General features: G+C 41.8%; 1 protein-coding gene across 4 annotated transcripts in view; it reads right to left on the minus strand.

Annotated features, from left to right (window-relative positions):
• KHDRBS3 (KH RNA binding domain containing, signal transduction associated 3) overlaps positions 1-21,391 on the minus strand; it is a 111,599-nt gene that overhangs the window by 53,952 nt on the left and 36,256 nt on the right. For all 4 annotated transcript variants that reach the window (XM_053395255.1, XM_053395254.1, XM_053395252.1 and 1 more), the window contains exon 2: positions 8,795-8,916. In XM_053395255.1, coding sequence (XP_053251230.1) covers positions 8,795-8,916 — 122 coding nt within the window. The remainder of the gene's footprint in view (positions 1-8,794; positions 8,917-21,391) is intronic.

Here is a 21,391-nt window from a genome sequence, read left to right on the forward strand (position 1 = left end):
AAAAAAATTAAGCACGTTTGTGAAGCTTCTCTAGGGACTGGAAGGAGCTGCGGGAGGAACGGGCTGTGGGCACCACAGTGTGAACCAAGAAATACCTTTCACAGAAGGCTCTTCCTCATTCCAAGGGAAGCTTGCAGAACAGTTTTTAAGAGTTCACATTGGGGCTGAAGTACGTGTGTTTACAGCAGCCCCAAATAGCCTCAATTACCCTCAAACTAGTGTGCTAAGTTTAAGGAGATTGGAATTGAATGGATGCTGTGGCACTCGTTCCAACCCATTCTGCCAGATGACATTTCCCCACTAAATCAATGCACACATGCTCAACTGTGAAGTGCTTCAGTGCTAAGCGTAATTCAAAAATGCCCAACTCAGGCTGGGTACATGTGTGCATGCTCAAAACACAAAAGCATGAAACTTTGGAGGTCGGTGCCATCACTATAATGAAGCAATCTTAACCACAGCCCTCTCTGCTTCCAAAACTTAATCTTGTCCTTCCCTTAAGCTTGTTAAAGGTTAGCACATAACTTGACCACTAAGGGGACCAGGGTAACTTTTGTGTTAGTCCCTCACTCCTTTGTCACTGGCAAGAAATCCAGCCCTGAAACTTCTTAACAACTGATACAGGATTAGAACTAGCCTCTTCAAATTGTTCCCCACATCCAAGCAGCTGCTGGAAGCGCTCCATCAGGTTTAAAAGATTAGGAGATATCTTGCAATGAAGCTACTCTGCTGTTTTGTACACCAAGCCTTTAAGAGTGACTGATTGAGTTCAACTCCTTTCAATATCTGAGTAGATTGGAAGAGGAAAAGCCTCTGTGGATAATAGAAGTCAGTAAAGAGATCTCTGCAGATACTATACACTTAATCCCTGGAGGCTTCCTAGAGGAAGCAGGCTCAAAAAGGCTAGCACTGAGAGAGCTCTGCTCCCTTAACACATCAGGCCAATTTAGGCATGCAGAATTAAGGGGAAACGTCCATTAACTGCAGACACACATGCAATGGTTGGTAGCAACATTAACTGGTAACCGAATTACCGTGGAAAGAACATTATTGAAATGGGAGGTCATCTCTGCCAAGACAAGTATCAACCAGTTTATACTGCGTTGCACTTGCAGTGCATAAGCCTCTGACACCAGGGTGGTTGAGCTGGTGTGGTATTTGCCCAACTTACCTCCTCCCTCAATCCAAATAAGGTAACAGCAAGTACATGATCTTCACACTGGTTGACTTTCCCCCCCAAACTGAGAATATTTTAAACCATCCTTCAAGACAAGACCGTGAAAATATATACCCATCTGGGAGTAAACAGTCTGAAACAGGCTCAAAATGTATTGAAGAAAAAGGAGTCTCCAACATATAGAAAAACAAGTCTTGATGAATAGGAATTTGCATAGTTTCTGCAAAGGTCAATGCCATCTCACCAACATTTTAAGAGTTGTTTTTGGAAGGATGGGTTGTTTTGCTGTTCTGCTTTTCGGAATATCAAAATGCATTTAGATAGTGGTGACCTGGTAGACACTATATACTTGGACTTTGAAAGAAGTGGTTCAGAAAGTCCGTCACTCAAAATTATAACAAAAGAAGAAGACGGATCCTTTTGTGTATTGTTGTTGTCGTCGTTTAGTTGTGTCCGACTCTTCGTGACCCCATGGACCAGAGTACGCCAAGCACTTCTGTCTTCCACTGCCTCCCGCAGTTTGGTCAGACTCATGTTTAGTATTAGTAACTGGTTAAAGAACAAGAATCACTACTAAATGGAGAGTTCTGAGAATGGATCATTAACAGATAGTGCTCCCGCAAGAGACTTGTACTAGGACCAGTGCAGATGAGTCACTTTATTCAAGGGGGTAAAAAACAAAAAGGGACCGTGAAGATCTCCTAAAGGATCTCTCCGAAATGGGTGCATGAGCACTAAAATAGGAAATGTGGCTCAATGTTGTGAAAGTTAAAGTGATGCTTGATAAGACCAATAATAATAATAAATAAATAAATCCTAACTTCACATGCACCATTATGGGGCTTCAGCTAGGAAAGAATGGGAATGTTAAGAGTTGGAGGGAAAACAAGGCAATTAATGGACATCAGTTCCTTTGGTGCAAGCCCTGGTTCAGATGTCCATGCCCATATAAATATCAGCAGCTAATGAATCGGGGGAATGCTCAACTAAGGTAAACTGAAACAGGAGGGAGTGTAAACAGAGAAAGAGTGGTGTAAAATCGATGCCGAAACAGTATTCTCATGACCTATCACGACATACCAACAGGCAGTAAGTGAGGGGAAAGATTTGCAAGACGTCACCTGACTGACACAATACCTCTTAACAGAAAAGCTTACTTGAAACTGTGTCAATATAAGTCTGGTTATCAGTAATCGTTACGGTGAGAAATGCACCTGTGCATTTATGTTAAGAAACATGCATTCCTGTTAAGACTCTATGCATATGGAAGAACTCTCTTCTGCGTGCAGGTCTAGGATATTCTCTGCAGCCTCTCCACCCACACCCTAGTTTCCATTTTAAGCAGAATATTAAAAAAGGAAAAGGGGGAAAAACTGTTTGTGCCTATTCTCTTGCTCATGTTCTTCAACCAGTTCCTGGCCTCGTAGGTTAAAACAACTGGTTAAGGGACAGAGAGAAGGACAAACAGTTCTCACAGTGGTAATCAAAGGAATCCCCCCAAGATTCTGTACTGGGGCCAATAATATAAACAATGTGAAGTCAAGGGCGAGTAGTAGAATGGCCAAATTTTCTGACGCCAGCAAATAAATCATGAAATCCAAAGCAGTCTGCGAGACTCCAGAAGTGTGTATTCAAAGTGGGTGAAGATGCAAGAAGAATTGAGGTTCAAGAAGTGTAAAATGATGCATAGTGGGGTGGGGGGAATTGAACTTTATAGATGTAATGATGTTATCTAAACTGGCTGTGACTACCTAAGAAGATCTTTGAGGCACAGTAGAGAGAGCAATGAAAGTGTCAACTCCAACAGCGTTCCAGCAGTGAAAGATGTAATGAAACAGGTTTTTATTTCTACAGATTTCATATCTACAGTGTGACTGCATTTGGAATACAATATATAGCCCTGGCCACCCCCTCTCTTATTGTCCTGTTCCATTCAGGGTGGGTTTAATTATTGCAGGGGTTTTAGCTGGTTTTCATAATTGTATATTTTACTGTTGTTACTCTCCTTGGAACCTTACACAGTGAAGGTTGGGTAAGAAATCTTTTAAATGAATAAATCTCCAAGGGAGGATCACAGCACCAGAAGATATATAGAAAAGAGCAACAAAAACAAAGGGCTAGAGAACCTTCCCTATAAAGGATAAAGCGTTTGAAGCTTTTTAGGTTAGAAGATATGACTGTTGGGTTGGCATAATTAAGGTATAAAAATAACAATTGCTTGAAGAGAATTGATGCCAGGGAATCCCCTTCTTATATAATACTTGAAATTTGAATGAAGTTGATCAGATGTCTCTTCAGAACAGACAAAAGGAAAGTATTTTATTCACCCTATGGATTGTTGACCCTTCCACAGGATAATGCCACGTTTCAAGAAGAATGGGACAAAATTCACAGGTGACAAGAGGGAGATCTTTCATGGCCATTAGCTGAGATAACTGAATGAACACCCAGATTCAGAGGGGCAATGCCCAATTCAGGAAATGGAACACTAGACTTTGTGGATCTTCAGTTGAATCCAGAAGGACCTTTATGTTCTTACTAAGCTCTTTTAATCAGTAAACATTATGGAAGATCGATAGGAAGTCCCCTTGTATCCAAGCTTCTTGAGGAACTCAGACTATTATCCATCAACACACTGAACTAGCATCCACTGTTATGTAAAGAATCACATCCAACTGAGCTATCTAGGCTGCATAAGAATCCCTCTTTTGAGATTTCATGAAAAGGGGAATCGATTGTCACCATGTAGGAACAAGCTGTAAGAAAGGCTCACCAGGATAGTAAAGAAGTAAAGACTTTTACTGTGTCAAAAATGACCTGCGGAATTTACTTTCAGCCGCTTTTATAATATAAACCTAAACTAGTTTTAAGCTCATAAGAGGCTGACGCAGATGTAATTCTAGCATAGCCATTAAGCGACCATGAACATGTTGTAGGATCATGGGCTCCTTCCCCTAATTCCTTCCTGCTCACTCACAAGTTCCCCTTCTTCCTGTTTCATCAGTACTGCATGTGTCCAACATTAATCCTTGGCCAATGAAACTACAGGGTCACTCAATGCTAGCTTCTTCTTTTTAAAGAAGTTTTGACATTAACACCAGATGCCCTACTGACACAGGGTAAAGGGGAGTTAGGGCTGCAGTTTGGTCCTGCATCACTCCCACATTCCTCTTCCCTGCTAGCAAGCAGGAACAAACAAAATCCTTTGTTTAGCCAAGACCCAGCCTTGACTTCAAGTGTTTTTGGAGCAAAACAAACCATGATCCCTGGTTTGAATCCAACTTCAAGCCAAGGGTTGTGGTTTGTTTGCTCCTGTTCACTTCTCATAAGCCTAATAATTAATTATTATTATTATACCCCACCCATTTGGCTGGTTTCCCCAGCCACTCTGGGCAGCTTACCGCATATATAAAAACATAGTAAAACATGAAGCATTAAAAACTCCCTGATACAGGGCCGCCTTCAGGTGTCTTCTAAAAGTTGTGTAGTTCTTTTATCTCCTTGACAACTGACGGGAGGGTGTTCCACAGGGTGGGCACCACTACTGGTTCCCTGTAACTTTGCTTCTTGCAGTGAAAGAACCAGGAGAAGGCCCCTGGAGGAGGACCTCAGTGTCCGGGCTGAGCGTTTGGGGTGGAGATGTTCCTTCAGGTACACTGGGCCAAGGCTGTTTAGGGCTTTAAAGGTCAGCACCAACACTTTGAATTGTGCTCAGAAACGTACTGGGAGCCAATGAAGATCTTTTAGAACTGGTGTTAAATGGTCCCGGCGACCAGACCCAGTCATCAGTCTAGCTGCCGCATTCTGGATTAGTTAGTTTCAAAGGTAGCCCCACGGAGAGCACGTTGCAGTAGTCCAAGCGGGAGATAACCAGAGCGTGCACCACTCTGGTGACCCAGTCTGTGGGTAGGTAGGGTCTCAGCCTGCATACCCGACGGAGCTGGTAAACAGCTGCCCTGGACACAGAATTGATCTGAGCCTCCATGGACAGCTCCAAAATGACTCCCAGGCTGTGCACCTGATCCTTCAGGGGGAGTGATGAGGGAACGATCTGAATGATCATGATAAACCATTAACCATGGCCCACCATGGTGTGGGAATATGCCCAGTAAGTGAGCAAGGAGCAGTTAGTGGAGGGAATGGCGCGATCCCACAGTGTACTCTATTTGCACAGGCTCTTAACTATCATGACCTCTCCATGGGATTTTAGAAATTACAGGGGAGCCAACAAAACTTCAAGATTAGGAAGCTTCATGTCCAGGATTCTTTGAGGGAAGTAATGACAATTTGGTGAGGGCAGCTGCTGTTGGGTTTTATTTTTGGTAGGTGTAGCCTCAAACAATTAGTAAAAAGCACCGAAGCGGGGGGGGGAGGGGGGAGAACCCTCCAGACATCAGTATTGCCTTGTCAACAATTCCCACATTTTATTAGAAAACAATCATAGCTTAAAATGGTGCTCCATAGTTAACTTACATAAAGATCTGCTTTTTAGTTTAATGGAACAGTGGTCAATATATTTCAAACCCTGTCATGATTTAATGATTACAAGGCTTCTTTTGCAGTAATAGAGCCGTCTGAAATACACAGCCAGGTATGCTATTAAGGGAAAGCAATATAAATAAATCTTCAATGCATTCCTAAATGAGGAATTATTCATTTACAGTAAACCATGCAAGAAATCTATATCACAATGTCAAGTAGCTACTTTAAGATATAAATCTAAAGGCAGAACATTCATACAGACCCAAAATATCAATTAGGAAATATTAAACTTCAGCTCTGTTACTGATGCAAGCAATTTGGAAAGCCAAGACTTTTTCTTTTTCATTTTTGAAGATACACAGCAATAATGATGCTGCTCTTTGCAGTCTTCCCACATAACCACAGCCCTGTGAATAGTGTTTACAATCTAAAATATAGATTTCAATGCATAATTAATTGCAGTTGTTGAACTTGCATTCCCTTTGATATCAATAGAGATATCCTGTTCATGTTGCTCACTTGATACTTATTACTAGGATACATCAGATGCTACAGAAGCTGGAACTCTTCTTCAAAGAATGATGGAGAGCCATAGTACACATAACACTAAAACAATGAACAGTCATCTTGTGTACTCATCTCTTCAGGTGTCAGCAATATTCCTAAGAAATAACTGGCACAAAGGAAACCTGAAATAAGCTTCTGGGGTGGCTCAATTACAACATGTCTAAAGACCTAACAACTCTTAGGGTGTATCTGTACCATAGACCAAGCTTCCCCACCTGATGCCCTGTAAATGTTTTGAACTTTCAACTCCCATACTCTCTTATCATTTGGTAATGCTGGCTCGGGGCTGAAGGAAGTGGAGTCCAAAACATCTGGAAGCCAAGTTGGAGAAGGTTGCCAAAGACTTAAAACTGGCTTAATGTGAACTCTGGGAACTGCAGTTCTGTGATGTTGGCTAAGCATCCCCAACAGAGAATATTCTATGGGCCCTCACCAAAACTGCAAATGCTAGTTAAAACCAACATGAAAAGGATATAACTGTTCAGCATAGATGTTTCAGTTACTGGGCTGCCTCGCTGCTTAGTACTGACTCCAGTTAGTTAATGAATAAGTAAATAGTCTCCGGTCTCAATATTTAATGTATGTCCCATATTGCTATTATAAAAATGTGCTACACAGATCCTTGGGACACCCTAGTTCTTTGCTTTCCTGTACTGTGAAAACCATCCATTTATTCCAGCATCCTCAAGAGAGACTAAAAATGCAAGCACGAGGAATGACATGAATCACTGAAGGAAACTGAGGGAGCCCCTTAGATAGCAGGAGAATTGCTCCCGAATAATTCTTCAGCAAATGGGGAGGTTGTTTCCTCATTATGAGAGATTCTCTTGAGAGATCTGTTCCCTGAACCAAGGAGAGCCAAGGGACAGGCCTTCAACTCATATACTCAATCACCAGGAAAGAACAACCAAATCAGGAAACTCTACTGCCATGCAGAAGAATCAGTGTGGTGCATTGGTTAGAGCGTTGGACGAGAACCTGGGAGACCAGGGTTCAAATAGCTACTCAGGCATAAGCTCACTGGGTGCCCTTGGGCCAGCCACTCACTCTCAACCTAACCTACCTCACAAGGTTGTTATGTGGATAAAATGGGGAGAAGGAGAATTATGTATGCCACCTAGAGCTCCGGGGAGGAAACGTAGGCTACAAATGGGATGAATGAGTTTCATTTAATGATGGGGAAAGAGAATTTCTAAGGCTGGTTTAGGTACAAACCACTCTCTGATCTAACAACTCTTAGGTCTGCTGGATCCTAACCCGCTGCTCCTTGCTGACCTCGCTATAGGACTGCTCCCATATTAATTCCAACTGCATAATTCATCTGCAGTGTTCACTCGTCAACAGAAGTGAGCTTGCAAACAGCCTGGCACAGACACTCATTTCTGAAGCAGAGTCACTGTCCGCAAAAAGGGTCCCAAAGGCTGGTTTGTTTTTTTAATAAAACTAATATTCACACAAAAAATTATTTGTTACAAAGGAATCAGTACTTTAAACAGCTTGATACAACAAAATAGCTCTGTAAAAAAAAAAAGTGACCTATTAGGTTGTATAAGATAAAATAGCCTCATTTTGTTGTATCAAGATGTACATGTTATAATTTCACCTTAATTTTATTTTTATTGTAAACTGCCCTGTGATCCTTGGATAAAGGGTGGTATAGAAATTTAAATAGTAATAATAATAGTATTTTTAATGAGGTAGTAGCAAAAGAATACATGTGGCCTTACAAGTTTACTCTACCAAAGTGATTCCATCCAGCCCTTTGCCTAATGTCATTAAGAGTGGATAAATTGGGGGGTTTTTTTGGGGGGTGGCATAAAAAGCCAAAAAGGAACTGGGTGGGGGTGAAAGAGCTCTTTGCAAGCAATCAGTTCAGACCTGCCCCTTCCCAGTAGGGAATGGGAGAAAGAAAGAGGGGTGGGCCTCAACATAAGGAGGTTCCCCACTCTTGGGTTTAGATTACAGAACTCCCATAATCATGTAGTGAGTTGGATCTTAACGTTGCAAGTTTTTACACACCCAAAATCAGGCTCGCCTTTTCCTCCTGCCTACAGAACTTGAGGATTTCTCCCACAGTTTTGAGGGGCCTGGAAATGAACCTGTGCGTTTCGGACGAGGACAGACCTGTCTAATGGCCAGCTTTTGTATTTGCAAAGATCCAGGTGCAGCCATTGTAGTTTTGTGCGTCCCAAGAGGCGTCGGTGCAACCTGACACTTGAGCTGCACCTAACCCTGCTTCCTTTCTCACACCATCTTATTAAATAAGATGCAGACAGGGAGGGTTTCACTATCAGCAAAGCATGTTTTCTCTTTCTTGCTCTGTTTTCTCACACACCCACACCCATAACAGTTCTGCAAAAGTTGAACGTTCGCACAAGTTTGTGGCCAAATAAAGAAAATGGTGGATTTTTCTTCTTCTTGTGGGTCCACTTGGATGCTGCTGCTTTAATTAAATGAATGAATGAATGAATGAATGAATAAAAAAATAAAAAAATAAATAGCAAACTGCCTGTAACATCCAAAGTGATCAGAAGCAAAACAGGTGGTGTTTAATGACACTGAACTTACCTTGGGAAACTGTTTTACTGGAATTAATACTTTCTGTCCCAATTTCATATTTTTGTTAATCACTACATCAATGTACTTTTCTTCTTCCTTGCCTTCTTCTCCTTTTTGGAATTTTTCAATTTCTGCAACAGAGAGAACACAATTTGTTTTTAGAGTTAATTTTCCCCTAATCGCTTTGAACTTGTCTTCTGATTTACGTAAACGTTTTTCTTCAGGGCAATTTTGAAAAATCTCACAGTACGCAACACAGGAATCTGGTCTGTTTGTCTATCAAGTCAAGCGCTCTGTTCTGTGGCTGACAGAAGCACCTTCAGAAATCATTTAATACTTGGTCGTTTTAACAGGGGCTGCCGTGGATGTAATCTGCATGGACGCACCCTAGCACTTCGCTATGCTCCTTCCGCATATGTACATTGCCCTGATTTAAGCAATGGAGAGCAAAGTACAGCTGTTGAATCCCAGATTCCACTGCAATTTATGGTTGTCTGTCCTCATGGTTCCAGGTATACTTGGAAATCACATGAGCCAAAGATTTGAGGTTATATATATAAAAAAAAAGGAGGCGGAACTATGCCTTTATCTGGTTTGTTTCTTCACTGCTGCTCAAACTCGCATAATTTAATAGTCAGGGAGACGAATGAATCCTCTATCTTTCCTTTTTAAGAAGTCATCTAATCTAGCAGCTACCAAGTGGAACCTACAATGAAGCATAGCAATGCATTGTTCCTGTTAGGGGTTCAAGAATATTATATGCTGTAAAGGGCTCAAAATCAGGGCCTTCCAATCTCCAGCCCCCCATCCCCAATATCTGTTCTTTTCCAAGTGACCCTCAACATCCCATGGCTCCTAAAAAAAAGTCAGGATCTCACTGGGCTCTTGGAAGGGGTTGTCTGCTTAGGTCAGGGGTAGGCAACTGGATGTGGCCCAATCGCCTTCTCAATCTGGCCTGCGGACAGTCCGGGAATCAGCGTGTTTTTACATGAGTAGAATGTGCCCTTTTATTTAAACTGCATCTCTGGGTTATTTGTGGAGCCTGCCAGGTGTTTTTACAAGAGTAGAATGTGTGCTTTTATTTAAAATGCATCTCTGAGTTATTTGTGGGGCATAGGAATTCATTCATATTTTTTTCAAAATATAGTCCGGCCCCCCACAAGGTCTGAGGGACAGTGGACCGGCCCCCTGCTGAAAAAGGCTGCTGACTCCTGACTTAGGTTATGTGTTGTTGTTACTTCCTACAAAGCGCTGGGCCGGATCTGGGAGTAGCCTTCTATCATGGGAAGGGAACCTTTGGATTAAGCCCAACAAAGAAATTCTGGGACAGTTCCTTTCTTTTAGGTTTAACGCACGCTGTGTAAAACTACTTCCTTCCATACACTCTTCATCCTCCTAAGAGGAAAGTGTTCTATTCCTGGGCCTTAATCAGCTGCTGCCTAAAGACATTTAGGACTTCATACACCCTAAAAGAGGCAAGGAAAGTTGTCAGCACGTTCAGAACTTTGCAGTTCCAAATTAGAAGCAGGCGGATTTGAGAAAGGAAGGAATTAATCCTACACAACTCTTCAATTATTCTCAAATAGTTTTTTTCGCCATTTAACAAGGGCTAAACCTGAACACAGTATTCCTAAGTACCTCATTAATGACGCCGATACAATGAATATTCATTATCACGGAGAAGTATATTTAGCCATCATTTGTTCCGCTTTCTCCCAAACTCTTCATTAAACTCAAAAAGGCCTCTGTTGAGGCTTTGGTATCTTATCTAGAACGTAAAATATCCCATGTGAAGAGGGGCGGCCTTAAAATAAACCCATTCTGTACCTATGGAGGCACATTCATGATGACAGCACTTAGCATTTATAAGGCACATAGTCGTGATCAAAGTGCGACACATGCAATAATCCCTGCAACTGCTCTGTTAAGACAGATGGGTGTTATTATCCCCATATTGCAAACTGGGGGTTAGACACTGCTAACCTGCCTCAGGGCAATGAAGTACACAGCTGACAGCAACACACATATTCAGAATTTCCCCTCAAAACAGACGAGGCAGAGTAAATGGCCACAAATTTTTTATTGGCTACTTTATTTTAGTTAGGAATTTAACTTCGGTTTGGAACCCCACTGTCAAACTTGCAGGCAAGGCCGCTCTCCTAAAATGAAGTTAGGACTGCCAACCTCTGCAACTGCCAACGTAACTGTATTTGCCAGAAAACATTATTTTGGAAACAGGACCGAAATAGACACAAACGCACGCACACACACAAAAGCCATGTAATAAGCAAAAGTGCAAACATCTGCTGTTTTGCTTCATTATCAAGCTATTTCTCCCCCCAAGAATTCTTAAGCTGAAACCAGTTCCTAAATACGTTAAGGGTGAAACAGCTGCAGGTATGCAATTAAACTTAAAAAACCCCAAATCGTATCGGATCAGCATTCCCCCCCCCCCACAAAAAAAAGCAGCAGAAAAAATGTTTTCAAGAATATGATAGAAAACTGGGGGAGTTTGCATTTCCTTGGAAGAAGAGCAATCCTAAAATTGAGACAGCCCTACAGATACTAAAGAGAGAACAGTGTTAAACTGCAGTAAAAAATACTATAAGGAACAAACAATACTGGGAGCTGCTATAAACAGCTGCTATAGAACCTGTTCACTAGGTTAGGTTAGACTAAGGCTGCATACAAACCATTCCTTTAAAGCACATTCAAAGCACATTTCCCCCCTCAAAGAATTTTGGGTACTGTAGTAAAAGGGCTGCTGGAAACTAACTCCACAGTGTTAGAAACTGAGAAACAAAAGCTAGGAGTTAAATGGTATCTTTAAATCTAGGTTACGGGCGCAACAACTAGGCACGCTTTTCTAACAACAAGAATGCAAAGCTGAAAATGAATGAACTGCAGCTAAAATATTATGTTCATTTTTCACACGGTCTAGTCCTTCCCCTGCTCACCCCCCTCATATTCTTAAGAGGGTCTCTTTCATGGGTAGGCAAACTAAGGCCCGGGGGCTGGATCCGGCCCAATCGCCTTCTAAATCTGACCCGCAGACAATCCGGGAATCAGTGTGTTTTTACATGGGTAGAATGTGTGCTTTTATTTAAAATGCATCTCTGGGTTATTTGTGGGGCATAGAAATTCGTTCATCTGTTTCTTCAAAATATAGTCTGGCCCCCCACAAGCTCTGAGGGACAGTGAACCGGCCCCCTGCTGAAAAAGTCTGCTGCCCCCGGTCTCTTCTTTAGTCTTCGGAGAGTAGCCGGAAGTGAGGAAGCAGAAAAAGGTCCTCCTTTCCTTCCACTCTGAAGTTTTAATCTGAAATCTTAGGCGCAGTACTGCGCCCAGAGCTCAGAAACTGCTCGCGCTAATGAAATTCCCTGTCGCAAAATGCGCCTAGAACGATGGGAGTTTTGAACACTGTAACTCTGTGAAGGAGGGTAACCTACAGGGCCCAGAATTCTGTTTTTTTTTTACCATAATTTTTATTGAATTTTCCATGTTTCATTTAATTCAGTACACATATTCACAACTTATAATATTTGCTCAAAATGAGCTTAGACTTCCTTCTATCTCTCTTTCTGACATCCCTATAGTCTATAACTTTCCCTATAGTCTATAATTTTCCCAGTAGTGATGTATGGAAGTGAGAGCTGGACCATAAAGAAGGCTGATTGCCGAAGAATTGATGCTTTTGAATTATGGTGCTGGAGAAGACTCTTGAGAGTCCCATGGACTGCAAGAAGATCAAACGCATCCATTCTTAATGAAATCAGCCCTGAGTGCTCACTGGAAGGACAGATCGTGAAGCTGAGGCTCCAGTACTTTGGCCACCTCATGAGAAGAGAAGACTCCCTGGAGAAGACACTGATGCTGGGAAAGATGGAGGGCACAAGGAGAAGGGGGCGACAGAGGATGAGATGGTTGGATAGTGTTCTCGAAGCCACAAACATGAGTCTGACCAAACTGCGGGAGGTAGTGGAGGACAGAGGTGCCTGGCGTGCTCTGGTCCATGGGGTCACGAAGAGTCGGACACGACTAAACGACTAAACAAGAACAACATAGTCTATAACATATTTTTCGCATTCCCGTAATCATTTCTTTATCCTATAATCACCTTAAAATATCACATTCTTGTTTATAAATCAACATCTTAATTTCATATTGCAAAACATTTCACGTTAATGCTACAAACGTTTTTAAATGAGTACTATTTTCTTTCAGATAATTAATAAATTTGCTCCAGTCCTTTTGATATTTTTCTTTGGGCCGATTCCCGATTCTCCAACTCCACAAATTCTACCATTTTTATTCTCTGTGAAGGAGGGTAACCTACAGGGCCCAGAATTCTTTGAGGGGAAGAATGGGCTTCCAAGGTGTGATGTGTACACAGCCTAAGTTATGACTGGCTGAGCCTAGGTCAGTCTTTCTCAACCCAATGCCCTTTCCAGACATTTTGGGCTACTATTCCGGTCAGTCACAGCCAGCATGGTCAATAGGAGCCAAAATATCTGGAAGGTGGAGAAGGCTAGCCTAGGTAGACTTGGTCCAAATCAAATGGCACATACGCCTTCAGAATAGCCTGCACTTGTTTTGACTACAATGCCACACATGCATAGCTCCTGCCCAGCGCTTAGCCAGGCATGGACAAACTCAGCCTTCCAGATGTTTTGGGACTACAACTCCCATCATCCCTGACCGCTGGTCCTGTTAGCTAGGGATGATGGGAGTTGTAGTCCCAAAACATCTGGAGGGCCGAGTTTGCCTATGCCTGGCTTAGGCACTATGGCGACTCCTTCGAAGTATCTCAAAACACTTACAACGCAACACAACTTATGCAAACATCCCCATTTCTATCAGCTTGAGAATGGATATGATGCACCGCTCTTTATATTTGCTAGAGTGAAACAAAAATGAATATGCTTAGTTTAAGTTTGGGTTCCACGTGCAAGTTTGATATGAAGCAAGTATTTTAGCTTGGGTTTTTTATGTGAGCTGCACAACCAGTTCAATGAATCAAGACTTCAATTTGGATCGTTCTGTGCATCTGTTGTTTTGTTCTGTGCTCCTCGGGCTCTGCTTACAAATTAGTAAAACGTGTATGTATTCTCTCCTATATTTCCTATGGATGATAACCTGGATAAAGAATGTATTTTTTAAAAAAAAACTACCAAGCTTACATAACACTGTACTGGCATCCACCCACTGGTCCAACTGCATCAGCATTCATTGATTATGGCTAAAGAATCTAGCCTTTAAAAATGGAAAACTTTCCATGAATATATGAAGCACCGGGGGGGATTCATAGAAAATTTGCTATTCCCATTTTATGCTACTTAGCAGCATTCTTCTATGCAGCCATAGAGGGCTATCAAGATTACCATATTTTTCTGTGCATAAGACTATATTTTTTCCTAAATTTTTGAAGTTAAAAGTAAGGGGTCGTCTTATACACGGAGAGTGCATAGTGCATTTTCTTAATTTTGGGTTAAAAAAATAGGGGTTGTCTTATACATGGGGATGTCTTATACATGGAAAAATATGGAAACTCTTATAATTAATAATAATATTAATATTTACTTTTATTTGCTATTAACTGAGGACAAACTAGCATAGAATAGTAGAGTTGGAAGGGATTCAAGGGTCATCTATGATACAATGAAGTCTAAGAAGAGCCCATTGTAGACCCAGAAGTTGCAAGCTGCCTAATGTCACTTTGACCAGTTTTCCTGCTACCACAAAATAAATGTCAAAGGTGACCTTGTCCATTCTCCTTATTTCCGCTTCTGTTTTGAGGAAGCATGAAACCCAGGTGCTATCTAAGGAGCCCCAAAACTCACTTCAGGATTGTTTCCACTATATAGCATGCTAAATTAATAGTGGATAGCCAAGCCAGAGCAATGAGGAAATCCAATCAGATTTTCAAGGTCGAATGAGCAGGAGGATTTGCCTTCCCTTAATCCCTAGATTACATTCTGTACTACTAGTAGGCTTTGTGCGTCTCCTAGCTCAAATATAATAGATGAACATGTGATTAAGGTTTCTGATAATGCTAAGGATTAAAATCCCGTGTTCCCAAACCATGGACCCAAATGTTTATAGTAGCCCAGAAATTCATGTCAGTGGAGGAATTACTGGATTTTGTTCAGAGCAGAGTAGGCTAAGAAGGATTGCTTCCCACTGAACCCACATGGCAGACCATAATATAATTGAGTGCATTAGATAATGGAAAAGTAGACTTGTTTCACTTTAATCTCCAAGATAGAATTAAATCTTCCTCTGAGAGGACTATTATTGTCGGCTATGTTACTTCTATTAAAGTTGCGTGCAAAAGAATTTAGGGCCTTATTAAAGTGATGTGCTGCTGTTTTTTCCTGCCGCACGTACTTCCCACTCTATAGACTTCCATCAGTAGCCAAGGCCAAACAGGAAACACTTGGATCAAGTAGACACTTCTGCAAAACCAGGAGTCCTTCTGCTTTATCAAATACAATTTCCGTGAAAATGAGCTCCACATTCAAAACATTCTAACTGGTGGTGCCAGTGTCCTTGGTGAGGTGTGTCAGTCTCCATCACTAACTTTCAGGAGGACTTTGAAAACATTCCGGCTGACCCTGGCATTTGATGGCCGAAAGATACTCTTCCCAGCAATCTTGAAATGATTGGCTGTGAGGGTAATGTGGTTGTTTTACATCTTTTTAGACGTTTCAAGTATTTCAAGTTTCAAGTATGCTTCTACAATTAAGTGTTTTAAATTTGTGTGGGGTTTTTTTTGGGGGGGGGATATAAATTTTATTAGTATTTTCCACACAACAACATGAAAGATATCTTAAAATAACAATATGCCAAACACAAAAGTGTTTTAAATTTGTTGTTAGCCGCCCTGAGCCTGGTTTTCTGAACCGGGAAGGGCGGGGTATAAATAAAAAGTTATTATTAATAATAATTTATTATTATTACTATTCATTCTACCACTTATACATTTGTCACCCTGGGTTCCTTTCCGAGGAAAGCTGGGACAGAAATGTAAAATAAATCAATATTTATCGCCCTTTCGTTCTGACAGCATTCAAAGACTCTTCTCAGAACTCTGCCAGTGGGGTTTTATTTTAGCATGACAAATGCAAGCGGAGAGTTATGAGATGTCCCTCTGTTTGAAAACGAAGTTGTTCCAAGGAGTAGCTTAAGCTTTGCTTAGGACATTCATTTTGCCTAGTACATTATCAAGGTTATTATCACAAAATAAATCTGTAATGGGGTTCATAATGGTGCTTTAAATCACAACAGTGAGCTGTACCGCTTGATCTTAAAGTTTAACTTGTGATGGACTGCAATCGTAATGGGCTGGTTTCTACATACAACTACAGGCATACCTTGGAGATACTGTAAGTTTAGTTCCAGACTGCTACAGTAAAGCCAATCACACTTTTTTTGGTTTCCCAGTGCATATAAAAGTTATGTTCACACTATACTATAGTCTATTAAGCCAGCCCCTGCAAAACCCCAGCTCCAGCCCTTGCCAGGTCTACCCCTACGGCCAGAAGAGGGGTGGAGGTCCGTGTTAGAAACTCAGAAACATAAACAAGACAACAAATGGCTTCTTAAACCAAGGTTACAGTTGCCAAAACCGAGTGTCTAGTTGCCATTTTGGGGCAAGACCACTCTAAAGTCTTATTTTTCAAATGATGGGCTGACTGTGATTGATTCCCAGTTAAACATCTGGCTAGCTCAGATGACAACCTTGAGCTCGGTTAAGAACTTTTGAGAATTTAAAGAAGCAAAGTCACTCGATCCAGGGACAGTCCACATATACCGTATTTTTCGCTCCATAAGATGCACTTTTTTCCTCCTAAAAAGTAAGGGGAAATGTCTGTGTGTCTTATGGAGCGAATGCATGGTCCATGGAGCCGAATTGCCCATTGGGTCACCCCAAATTCACCATCAGATCACATAGCATGTCCATGGCTACAGCCTGCATCAAAAAAAATCACGCACCCACTGTTGTGTGGGGGCCACAATGGCGCAAAAACATGGTTACAAAGCACGGATCCACATGGATCCTCAGGATTTTTGCATTGGGTCACCCCAAATTCACCATCAGATCACATGTCTGTGGCCACAGCATGAACCACAAAAATCATGCATCCACTGTTTCGTTCAGAATATTTTTTTTTCTTGTTTTCCTCCTCTAAAAACTAGGTTTTTCCTATGGTCAAGTGTGTCTTATGGGGCGAAAAATACGGTGTGTGTGTATATATATATACATACATACTTATTGGCATTTCACTTTTTCTTGATGGTGACTGCTCCTGCTCAGAAAAAGCATTTTGGTTCAAGATATTCATTCTGATTGTGCAGATAAAATATAACTGACTGAATTCTACAGGATGTGGTATTAGTGTGTGAAAAGAGTCCAGATCCAATGATCCTCAGGCATGCATCTCCAGATGGTGGAGATGTCAGTCGCCATCCTGGAACCCGTACATCTTCAATTGGTCGCAAGTGGTCAACAGCCAGGTGCAAAATGCGCCTGGCGCCTGGCTAATTTCAAACAGTGATGGCGGCAGAGGAGGACTTCTTTTCCCTAGAAGTAGCTGGGCTGCCTGCTGCTGCACCTGTGTCCTTGTAAGGAGCAATGTCTGTGAAGTTCAAAAAGCAAAGCACAATAAAACGAGCTATGCCTGTAGTTCCAAACAAGATCTACACACCATGGGAAGACCGCAGAAATCCACTTCCAGTAAGATGCTGTTTATAGAGCTGCCTGCTAAAAAGGTAATTCAGGGCCAGTTACCAGGCAGGATTCAAATCACTGCTTAGGGCCCACACAACAGGCTTTGTACTAATTCAGTGGATGATTAAAAAGGAACAAAAACTATATTTAAATGCATCAAAAAACCCCATGGCTCATGCCATTATCAGTTTCAAAAGCAGTTTCTTTGTGGATCCTTCCCATGCCTGCTTACATGAATAAATCAATATTCTCCAAGTCAAATTTGGGACTAGCAAGCAAAATCTCACAAAATCAGAACAGATGGAGTTGCAACTCTCGGACACTCCAACTAAGGACATATTTACACTGTTACATTCCTGCATGCAACTGTGGAAAGTGGGTATCCAAGCCAAATCTGTTCACATGCAAGTATGAAGTGGCTGTAACTTACATGACAAACATGGGCAGAAAACTCAGAACGACGCAACTTACTTGATATAGGATTTAATGTGTGCCGAAGGTAAATTAATGAGATGATAAGAATCTGGGCAAGTTAGCCATGAACGCTGGAGCAGTACGCTGGAAGAAATATCATGTATGTAACAAACAAATCGTGTCTATATTTGTGACCTGTTCCGAGTTATATACATTGGTACCTCGGGTTAAGTACTTAATTCGTTCCGGAGGTCCGTACTTAACCTGAAACTGTTCTTAACCTGAAGCACCACTTTAGCTAATGGGGCCTCCTGCTGCCGCTGTGCTGCCGGAGCACGATTTCTGTTCTCATCCTGAAGCAAAGTTCTTAACCTGAAGCTCTATTTCTGGGTTAGCGGAGTCTGTAACCTGAAGCGTATGTAACCTGAAGCGTATGTAACCTGAAGCGTATGTAACCCGAGGTACCACTGTACTCCCTTTTGTAGATGCAATAGCAAACTGATTTGGCATTACTGGTTCTCCTTGCTGCTTCATAATGCCTGCTCTTTAGATGTCTGATATACACCTAAAGCCATCACTTTCATTTCTTTCTTCTCTCTAACCTCTGAAGAGCCCACCAAATTTAGGTATCTAAAGTCCTACTTGCTGGTTTATAGAACAGCTTCTAGCTATATTCTCTTCGTTTTATGGCTATCAGCATGCCCCGCTTTCATCTGTTCCACAATTCAGAGACATTTATTTCCCTACCCTTTCAGTTATGCTTCTTTCCACATTCAGCACCATTTCCCCTCAACAGGATTCCACTAACTTCCTAAGAAATCTTTTATTTTATAACCTGTTCTTCCTCCAGAAAGCTCAAGTCATTGATAGGACTCTCTTCCTTCCCCCCAAAAATGGTACACAACCTTCAAGTCTCTCCTATGCACACCTGGTCTTTACTAGGTCAAATTTCTTGTCCTTCAGTAGGTAACTGAACATTTTCCAAAAAAAGACAAAGAAAAATTCCTTCCCCTCTCTTCTTTGCATTTACACAATTCCAAAGCAGATTACATGACACAAATATTTATGAAATATTTATGAAAACGAAGCAGATAAAGTACAACCAGCTAATAATTTATATATATATATATATATATATATATATATATATATATATATATATATATATCTCAACCTTGCCACTAAACTCCAACCAAGACCTGGATGAATAACCAGGTATTCAACTGGTGCAAAATATTCAAATAAGAGTAGGTGTCAGCCATTCTCAAAGGAGGAAGATTTTCAACGTTATGCTCTGCTTCCAAAAAGATTCTTACCCACTTTGCTGTGCAGGAGATATCAACTAAAGGCACCATAGCCAAAAAAAAAAATCCTCTGCAGCAGATCTGGAACAGGATAAACTGTTCTCTTAGGAATCCAAGTTCCAAACTGTACAGGTTTAAGGAGCACATTGGCAGCGACTGCAGAATTCTGCTAAAGGCCATTAATAAACTGAACAAATCTAAAAAACTCTTTGCGATGGAAACTGGAGTAAGCAAGGCCTGAAGTAATCATGGACTCAGAAGAATATATGCCCATATCTGCAAGTATTTTGTAAGACAGCCGAAGTTTATTGCCTAATTTCTACATCTTAGGCATTGCTAATATCAGATGTATTTGATTTAAATCACGAATTTTACCAATTACAAGCAGGTTTTGTAACACCTATTTCTTTTTAAAAGTACTGTCAATATACTTCAAATGATTCGAGCTGTTCAAGACATAGGTAAAGGTAAAGGGACCCCTGACCATTAGGTCCAGTCGTGGCCGACTCTGGAGTTGCAGCGCTCATCTCGCTTTACTGGCCGAGGGAGCCGGCATGCAGCTTCGGGTCATGTGGCCAGCATGACTAAGCCGCTTCTGGCAAACCAGAGCAGCGCACGGAAACATCATTTACCTTCCCGCTGGAGTGGTACCTATTTATCTACTTGCACTTTGACATGCTTTTGAACTGCTAGGTTGGCAAGAGCAGGGACCGAGCAACGGGAGCTGACCCCGTTGCGGGGATTCGAACTGTCAACCTTCTGATCGGCAAGTCCTAGGCTCTGTGGTTTAACCCACAGCGCCACCCGCATCCCTTTGTTCAAGACATAGAATTCCACAAAGGACGAATACTATCTGACAGTTAAATCAAGACACAAAAACATACGTTGCAGCTCTGCTGGACAAGGACCCATCTTGTCTACCATTCCATTTCCAACAGTGGCCGGAAATATGCCTATGAAAGCTCACAATCAGGGCAAAGACATGACTCTTATTTTACACCCAGGCCCAGCAACAGGCATCTAGAGGCAAACAGGCATGGGTGATCAACTACTGCAGCCAATGCAATAGACTTCTCTAGCCATTTGTCCACACCCCTTTGCAAAATTTTCAACTCAGCAGCCCTCATGATGACATATGGAAGCAAAACCTGCACCATGGGAAGTAGCACATTTTGACTGCCTGACTCTACTGCTCCATTTCATGGGGCTGCACCAAGTCTTTTGCCCCCTTCCAAAGTATTGCTCCCACACTGAGTGGGAAGGTGCTTAGCATCCCCAAACATCCATGCACACAGTGCAAACGTCTACATCAGAAAAGCCTTCATGCATACAGCTGTACATGAAATAAGGCTTCCTTACTGCAGATACTGGTACTCAAACCAGAGCATGCAACATTGGGGTGGGGGTAGACCCAGCTTCTGGGGGCATCCTTACTCCCTGTGTGCACACACAATAATGCAGTCAACACTTCTGAAAGATGTTCCAGTGTTATTTGCAAGGAAGGGAGCTGCACGACCAGGGAAAAAACAATGTTGTCCAGGGTTGTACAGACTGCGGATAGAATAATTGGGTGCACTCTCCCTACCTTGGATCAAATCTATGCTTTCAGGTGCTATAAGAAAGCTGCAGAGATAGTGCAGGATAGTGCGCACCCTGGAAATGATCTCTTTCAGCTTCTGCCTTCTGGAAGAAGGTACAGGGTTATAAAGACTAGGACTGGCCGTCTGAAAAACAGTTTCTACCCAAATGCGATTTTGGTTTTAAACGCAGTGTAAGGTAGTCTCTATGGGAGTATATTGGGTTATCAGTTTTTAGGGAGTTAACCAGGCTGGGATAGCTGGGATAGCAGGCTTGTTGGTTTCTGTCTGATGTAGATTTTCAATTTCGTTGTTCTGTATGGGACAATGACAATACAGTGGTACCTCGGGTTACATATGCTTCAGGTTACAGATTCCACTAACCCAGAAATAGTACCTCGGGTTAAGAACTTTGCTTCAGGATGAGAACAGAAATCGTGCTCCGGAGGCGCGGCAGCAGTGGGAAGATCCATTAGGTAAAGTGGTACCTCAGGTTAAGAACAGTTTCAGGTTAAGAACAGACCTCCAGAATGAATTAAGTCCTTAACCTGAGGTACCACTGTAAAGATTATGGTATCAT

Source organism: Podarcis raffonei, chromosome 7 (genome assembly GCF_027172205.1).
Source record: "Podarcis raffonei isolate rPodRaf1 chromosome 7, rPodRaf1.pri, whole genome shotgun sequence".
Taxonomy (NCBI): domain Eukaryota; kingdom Metazoa; phylum Chordata; class Lepidosauria; order Squamata; family Lacertidae; genus Podarcis; species Podarcis raffonei.